At 41.4% G+C, this 8340-nt stretch overlaps 1 protein-coding gene across 1 annotated transcript; it reads right to left on the bottom strand.

Annotated features, from left to right (window-relative positions):
• Window positions 1-1594: 1594 nt before the first annotated feature.
• Window positions 1595-5220, bottom strand: gins3 (GINS complex subunit 3). The gene is made up of 3 exons (XM_070972775.1): window positions 4947-5220; window positions 3935-4168; window positions 1595-2229 (listed from the first exon to the last, which is right to left on the bottom strand). Exons 1-3 carry the CDS (start codon window positions 5115-5117, stop codon window positions 1999-2001), a joined length of 636 nt encoding a protein of 211 aa, XP_070828876.1. The 5' UTR covers window positions 5118-5220; the 3' UTR covers window positions 1595-1998.
• Window positions 5221-8340: the final 3120 nt, after the last annotated feature.

Here is an 8340-nt window from a genome sequence, read left to right as displayed (position 1 = left end):
AATATAAACACAAGGGAAGAGAAGAAAGTAGACATAGTAAAGGTTTTTTTTACTGAGTGAAGTTTAGGAAGAATGAAGAACACAGACGTCAGTATCAGTCCTTGCTCCCGTCTTCCTCCCTCTGCTGCTGATGTGGATTCACAGGCAGAGAGAAGGGGGGCTGGTTTGGAGGGGGCGCTGCGGTCTGAGCCAGTAGCTAAGTTTGCAAGGATATGCCTGATCTTAAGATTTGTGGCAAACAGTTACAGCTACAGACAGTTTGTTTTAGCTTGTTTGTAACCAACTGCCATTAGCTCACCAAGCGTGCTCGTGTAAAACAAGTGCAGACAAAGCAGGGGAAACATCACTTTTCTACATGACCTTCCCCTCACGTGGTTCACTGTCTCCACTGTGGCCTCAGTCAAACACGCAGGAGAGGACAGAGAAGCCACACCATAAAATGTCTTTTTATGGATCCGCATGATTCATGTGGGCCATTCAGGTTGGAAAATCTAGAATTCTCGATCAATCTGGAAAATATACATCTGAGATTTAAAGAAAAGAGAAAGTCAAAACCATGTATGTACTATACATGAATTTACATTTATAAAGTCAAGAGTCAGACTACACTTGTATTTCTCCCTGCAAACAAACACAATGTGAAGAAATCTTCCATCACCTTCTATTTAAGTGGATGTAACAAGGTCAAATGAACAAGCAGCACTAACTTATACATAACGAAGTTTATCATCATTTACCACCCAAGGTGAGTTCAGTGTTAGTCGAATGTCCTCTCTGATCCACCTTAGACAATATGGAAAAAGAGGATGAAATGAAACGAGGGTCCCTGGCTGGTCTCCACACAGGAAGATTTGTGGGCTTTCTGGTTGAACGGAGCCATGTCATGGTGGGTGGCAGGATGCAGCGCTTTGTGTACAACAGTAGCAGGTACTGCAGTATTATCAGCAACAACTGTGCACGTCCTGCTATGACAGGTCAAAATGTCTGCTGGGAAAACACAATACTGTCCTACTTTCTAACACATTGTAGCATGGCACAACAGGCTAGACTCCTGGAAGGGGGTTAAATTATTAGCCCCACCACCAGGGGTCAGTAATGTTCCCAAGGAACGGTGTCTGCAGAAGGGAGACAATCGATTCACCCCCACCAACCCCACCCACAGCCTGCCCTCATATCACATTTTACCATCCAGATTATCTCATTTTAGGAAAGTTCACACTTGAGGCAGAGAAGAGAGGAAGTAGAAGTTTGTAGTTTAGACTCTTTGTTCAGAGCAGCAGACAACTAATGCACAGCCTTTGCTACGTTGTTTTGTTTGGATACAGTCAGCTCATGATGAGGAATGTGGTTTTCAGCAGAGACAATGCTAAAAAATACACTCAAAATGTTATCATCTCAATAACTCGGTGTGTTGGGCAACCCTCGCTGATAATTCTACCAAAGAAACATTTTACCAGCATTTGGTGCCTGGCAGGTGGTAATTGCAGATTCTGCTCACTGTGCACAACAGTTGGCATTTAGAGGTGACCTCAATCTGCATGCTGTAGCTGCACTTGTATGCTATTCATTACAAAAATGATGTGATAGCAGGTTTCTAGTCAACATTATGAAAATGATTTATTTTACATTTAAAAGTGAACCATCTGTACAGAAAAGCTGTAACCCGCAAATGTTGGGAATCTTTACTTGATCTATGATAAAAACAATTAATCAACAATCAAAATTACAAGAACTGTCAACTGAATGTCCATGAACTTACCCACGAATCAACAGTTTCTGCACCGTATGTGGTGGAACAATGTGACAAAATAAATAGCAAACGCATTTACGCTCTACAAAGAGAAGTCGCCCCACCACAGAGAGCACGGCTCAGATGTAGACGGTGGGTTTGTCGTTCGTAGAAGTAAAAATGACTGTAAGTCAAAGTCTGTTGCAGCCGTGCTCTGAAGTGCTGACTCAGTTCTGACCAGCGTCTGTATCTTAACTGCAGGCCGGGGGTCAGTGCTGTACATCGGTCATCTTCCTCTTGCGGTAGTTGAGAACCAGACTGGAGGCGGTGAGTTGTGAGGCCTGGCCCTTCTCCCAGCTCTGGAAGCCATTGAGGCCACTCTGCCCGGACCTGAACAAAGCCTTCTCCAGACAGTCCAGGCGCTCCACCAGTGCGGACGTGTCCTCGTTATAGGCATTCTGAGAGGAGTCCATGGTCCGTCTGAACCGACCGATGAACGTCTGGATGAAGGACAGTGCCAACAGTTTGCCACCAATTAGATGAGTAGAAAGAGAGCACATACAGTACAGGCGACTGCAAGAGTGCTGCTGTTATGCTATTTTACATTAAGGCACACCAGCAATGTTTTTAAATCACAGTGACCTAGTTCATGAACCAGCAGTCAACTCTGATATAAATTTTAAAGTTAAACCTCAGATATATATAATTTCATTCATTCTTGCCTTTAGGCATGTTCAAAAAAATTCAGGAAAATATTGAAACATCAAAGAGTGTGTGTCCGCAACTGGCCCCTCGCTACTTTACAGAGTTTACAGAGTTCGAAAATTTAAACACAGCTGCTATAGTATGGCTCAAAGGTGGGTGTGTGTGTCTCTGTGTGCAATTATTTTGATTATTCTGTACCAAACACACATCTTTCGTTCAGTCTGGACAATATGATTTTCAGGCCAAGGCATCTCTGCAGCACCACAATGCTTCATTTGTGATGGCACGCTGTGACACATTTTACCTTTATCAGAAAAACGGCAGCTCCTGCGATTAGGATATTGCACTTGGCTGTACTGCCTTTTCATTTGGTTCACCACATCACATAAAAACACTCGTTGAGAAAAATGGGATGATATCCAATATCCATGTGGTTAAAAAGACCCTGGGAAGTCAATGTTGCCATTTAATGTATGTAACCTGGTTGTGCACAGTATTATTGAGTGTGCAACAATCCTCTCCTCCTGTTTGTCTGTCAGACAATGAGATTGGAGTCAATCTGCCTGGTAACAGCTGCCAGACAACCAGTAGTCTGCCATGTTTTCTGATCTGATTGCACCCCCTAGTTGCAGTGTATTAAATAACAGTGACTGTATTTATTTTGAATCTGCATTGTGTCTGTTGATCTGAGACATTTTGCAGTGAAGCATCTGGACTGTAATGCAATGTGTATTTATATCACATGTTCACTGATACATTTGAAGAAACCCAGATACTGGGCCTTGCAAGTTTATATAATCAACAATCAAATCCTTCATCCTGGGCTGCAGCTGCCATCACTTTCCATTTCACAGATTTTACTTTAAGTGTAACAAAACCATAGTTTGACATTTTGAGAAATAAGCTTGTTTGCCTTCTTGCAAGTAAGATGAGAAAACTGACATTTATCTCATACATGTACTTAAAATATAAGGCTACATCCAACAGCCGGTTCACTAAGCTTAGCATGAAGACTGGAACCAGGGGGAATAGTTAACCTGGCTCTGGCCAAAGTTCAACCACCAGCATCAGATAACAATTAATCAATGCTTATAGATGATGATGATTGGGGACATTACCACCAGTGTTACGTACCGTAGTGTCAGTCTTGGATTTCTGACCTTTATAGAATGACGTCCCTGCATTTAACAGTGTGGATAGATTTACGCAATGAATGTGTGGCAGCTACTGCAAAACAGCAGTAGCTGCCAGCTATGTTGAAAGAATGTAGGAAAAAGTAGTAAAAGTCAGTCTGAATGGGCATTTATCATCCTTCTGTTTTTTTATGTTTTACAGAGCAACAAAACTTTTTTGGAATTTGAGTTGTGAATGAAGTGCGATGTGTGTCCAGTGTCGACCCGGATACTGTTATAAATGGTTTTTGATAACCAATACCAGCCCTTTTTTGGTATCTTCTCATGTGAAATGAACTCTGTGATATTGTTTGTGTGTGTTGTTCACCTGCAGCAGCGTCTGTCCGATCTCTGGGTTTTCCGGGCTGTCAAAATTCAGCATCTGGGATCCCAGGCCGTAGTAGTAGGGCCCCATCTTATGCAGGTCCACCACATTGGGATCGGCGTTGAACACAGTCCTCCAGCCCTCTCTGTACACCTTTGGTAGCTCCACTGACAGCACTCTCCTCTTCCTCTCATACAGTCCCTTGGACAGCCAGAGAGGAAGCTCCATCTTTGTACCCTTAGATAAAGGGCACAGAATTCAGAGTTGGAGCAATCATCAATAGCTCTGCTCTCTGGGGTCCATACTGCAGGTATACCGTGCGTGTTGGTGCAGGCATAGGTTTGAATCCCATGTGTCTCCATCTAACAGTAACACTTTCATGTGAAATACTCTTAATAGAGCTCCCTTAGTGATATTTTTTCATGGCAGACGTGTCATAACAGTAAAAGCACAGGTGCTACTGATAACATTAAAGCTGCCTGTTTTATTCAAGTGTCCCAGTAATCCATGACAGTGTGACAGCATTTCATTATGATCAAATATTTAAATTTCACTGGGTTCTGAAAAACTTGCAGTATCCACTATGAACTGTGATTAACATCGTGTAAATTGAAATTACAGCAGCTGAGGTGTAGTTTATATTCATACATATCGGTAGTTTATATTTTACTGCTTGAACGTAGTTTACTAAGGTCTGTAACCTTTCTTCTGCCGTAATAATAACATTAGCGGTTTGGTAAGTAATAAATACGCCGAATTGATCAGTGGGCCTTGTTTATTTCTTAGGCTATCTATTTAAATTTCTATGACATATGTGGCAATGCTAATACGGCAAGATTAGAACAAACTGCAACATAATAAATGAGGTTGGGCGTAACTTTCTTTACACAGCAAAGATACCTGTCTGACCTATATTTACGTGTAGTTCTGTGACACAGTTATGGCTAAAGAAATGCAATAATACTCTGTAATTACCATGACGTTACACACATTTTCCTTGAGTAACTTCACTAACCTCCGGTATGTCCTGCGTGTCACTCGACTTCTCCAAGAATCCCAGCCGGGGAAAAGCGCACTCTGTTCGGATCGGAAGTCTCTCATGAGAGAGCAAAATATCGTCGAGGGACAAGAAATTCTCCTCCATCCCTACCCCAGGCTGCACTGGCAGATATGACTGTGCATCCATTTTGTGCTTAAATGAGACCAAAAATAGCTTCACAACAATTTTTTTTTTACTGAGGTATTGCGCAGAAATGTTCTCTCGAGTGTTTTTAACTCTTCCTCCTTGCTGTTTTGGCGCCAGGACCTGTTGACCAATCAAAACGCTGTTGTGATGACGAGAGCAGCTAGACCAGAGCAATCGAATCGAATCGATTCGAGTCAAAAATATGTCTGTTTTCCGCCTTCATGTTTACTTCTTCGTCTCAGTTGAGCTCATTTTAGTATTTTGCAAATTTTTCTTAAAGCTGATTTGAATCTACAACATGTTGCTTTCAGTTAAATAATATTAGAGGATAATTAATATTGTAATCGTTTCAAAAAGGACATTACAAAATTAAATTCGCCTTTTTGCCAACGAAAGTCAGTGCAATTATGACAATAGCCATTAGAGGTCAGGCTATTACTATCACAAACTTAAAATCTCCTCGTGTCTTGTAAGAGTATTTAGCAGTCATGAAACTGGAAACTACAATAATAACAACCAAAATAATACAAAAATAAGATAATTATGACAAGCATCACTGTGACGTCAAAGGTTCATGAAATAAAATTAACAAAATTAACAAATTAACATGACACATGCTTCTCTTTTGCTCTGTCCTGCTCTCCGTCTGTTCTGATAACATTTATCAGTTGATAAATGAAAAATGACAGCTGGTCCACTTTTGTGTTTTCCATGTTTCCCAAATTCAGACACCAGGAAGAACAGGTCAGTCACCTTTCATATTTTGACATTTTTAATATTATAGATTATTATACAGTATATGTCATTATTATTACTCATCCCACAGATTGCACATCAAAGTCATCAGACATGTTAGTCGGCGGCCCCAAAAAGCAGGCAGCCATTCACATCCTTGGAAAGTAAAATAAGTTATGAACTAAAATGGGTCAAATGAAATAAGGGCATTGTAAATGAAGGTACTGTATTCTTGTAGTAGTGTGTCCGAGCTGAGTGGGCAGGCAGGCGTTACAGTGGGCCTGCTGTCGACAGTAGCAGCAGTCTGAGAGGCTCATTGGATATTTTCACTCTGCAACCCAGACTAAAGCACACGTCATTTCCCAAAGAGATCATTCCCCTCCATTAGCTGCGGGCCATGATACACAGGGAACATTGTGTGTCACACAAATAGGCAATGAGGTTAACAGTTACCATTATTACTTGGCTTCTTATGTCCTTATATTCTTCTTATTACTGTTATGCACCATGACGTTGGTCCCCATCCATGCTGAAATGAACGCTGCCCTCTGTCTCGACCCTCCATGTGTCACAGCCTTAATGAGGAACAGGGATGATCTCAGCACTAACACTTTATTTGAAGTGGTGCTCACGAGGCATCATAACCACATTTTGATCATGAGTGCTTTAATATTAAATGTTACTTGATAAGGAAAAAAAACTCTAGTGTGACTGAATATTTTGTGCCAAAAAACTATTTCACACCACATTCAAATTCCACTAAAGCCGCATGAGACATCATCACATGATGGCCCTCCAAATGGCAGCGAGAGGCAGTTGTTTAACAAAATGTGAAATTGAATTCCGAAGAATTCCCTAAAGTGAAATCACTCATGTTTACCAAACCAGCCAGTGTGGGACAGTGCATGAAGGACGGCGAAGCAACAGAGGAAAACGATTTCAAATGTAAACTTTTAATTCAAATCATCACTCTTTGGGGGGAGACATGACCGTACCCTGACACAAGAACTTTATTTCTTAACATCTAACATTTGTTAACATTCAGTTACTGTTAATAGGACATTTTCCACCAACTTTGTAGTTGTGTTTTTGAAACAGCTGGTGTCCTTTTAAAAGCCCAATGCAGCTTCGCTGTATGTTGTCATACATTCTAATGCTGATTGTTTTCTGAGTGGAATTATTAAAGCTGTATTCATCAATTTATGTGGCCACTTGAGGGCAGCAGAACAAGCTAATAACCTCAATCTTGACATATTGTCAACTTCTTAAGTTATTATGGCCAGCATGTTAGCAAACACTAGCCTATTTACATGTCCATGAGACACAGAACAACGTTAGCACTTTCACTCTCATGGACAGATCGTGTACAGTCGGTTCATCAGGGTGTCCTCACTAAGAACTAAAAAGCCTGACGTGGCTGGAAACGAGGTTGATGTTCCTGGTGAGAGTGAACCAATAAAAAAAAAGTTATTCACTGCAGAACCAAAGCAATGAGCCGATGCTAAAAAGCTCCGCAGAGCTGAGGGGAATCTAAAAATCACTTTTTGTAAGTTCCTCACTACAGGTGACACCTTAAAGCAGGTTTATCAGAGCTTTCTTCACTGAATACAGCTGCCTGAGCGAGCCCTTTCACCTGACACTCAGTCATTTAATCCACTGGCTATCTCAGAATCTCGACTAGTGCAGCTTTAAGGTAACAAACTGACATGCACGCACATATACGTTTACAGTCCCTACAGTGCCTCGTAATGCACTTCAAGCAAAGTTTTATGAAAGGCTCCACGATAAATGTCCCCAGAATGGCCTGCACTGACTTTAACATCTGTCTTTCACAGGAAACAGAAATCCTCATGACGAGCGCAGCGAGAGCGCAGAGCCGCCTGTGTTGTGTCAGTGGTTCGCTCCTAACGTCAGAGGCAGTTTTCCTGTCAGCTTCAGAGCACTGCAGAGGTCCCTTTGGGTGCTGTCTGCATTCAGTTGTGTTAAATTTCATACTTCTTGGTATTAAGGCATATAAAGATGACTGCAGAGGAGGAATAAGCAAGAATAAAAGCATTGGCCGATTATTTGACTTTGAAGTTACACCTCAAGAATTAGAATGATTGATAGATAAGAAAGCTCAAAATATATCGTAGATGGCTGCCAGACACCTCTTCTTCCACACATACCATACATATAGACACTTCAAAGGGTATTGACTGGATTGCTCAAGTTACATCCCAAACGATCATGAAGCATCTGTTGTTGGTGAAAGGGAAAAATCATTGTAGTGCTCTGAAGCTTTTGGGAGGCTCTCAGCTCTGATCAGCGATTTCCTGCCAACATTCAAGATTTGGTCTGAGAATTCTTCCATAAACTGGGTTTCCCTGAAAGCATCTTAACAGTAAGTCCAACTCTTACACACCGACTTACAACAGTGGAACAGCAGCCAACAGTGAGAAGAGGACTAACATGTCCTTTCATTGTTTTAGTATTAGAATTACGTATC

The sequence above is a fragment of the Chaetodon trifascialis genome, chromosome 10 (genome assembly GCF_039877785.1).
Source record: "Chaetodon trifascialis isolate fChaTrf1 chromosome 10, fChaTrf1.hap1, whole genome shotgun sequence".
In the NCBI taxonomy this organism is placed as follows: domain Eukaryota; kingdom Metazoa; phylum Chordata; class Actinopteri; order Chaetodontiformes; family Chaetodontidae; genus Chaetodon; species Chaetodon trifascialis.
Note: the sequence above shows the minus strand (reverse complement) of the source record. Positions and strands in the feature narration are given on the sequence as shown.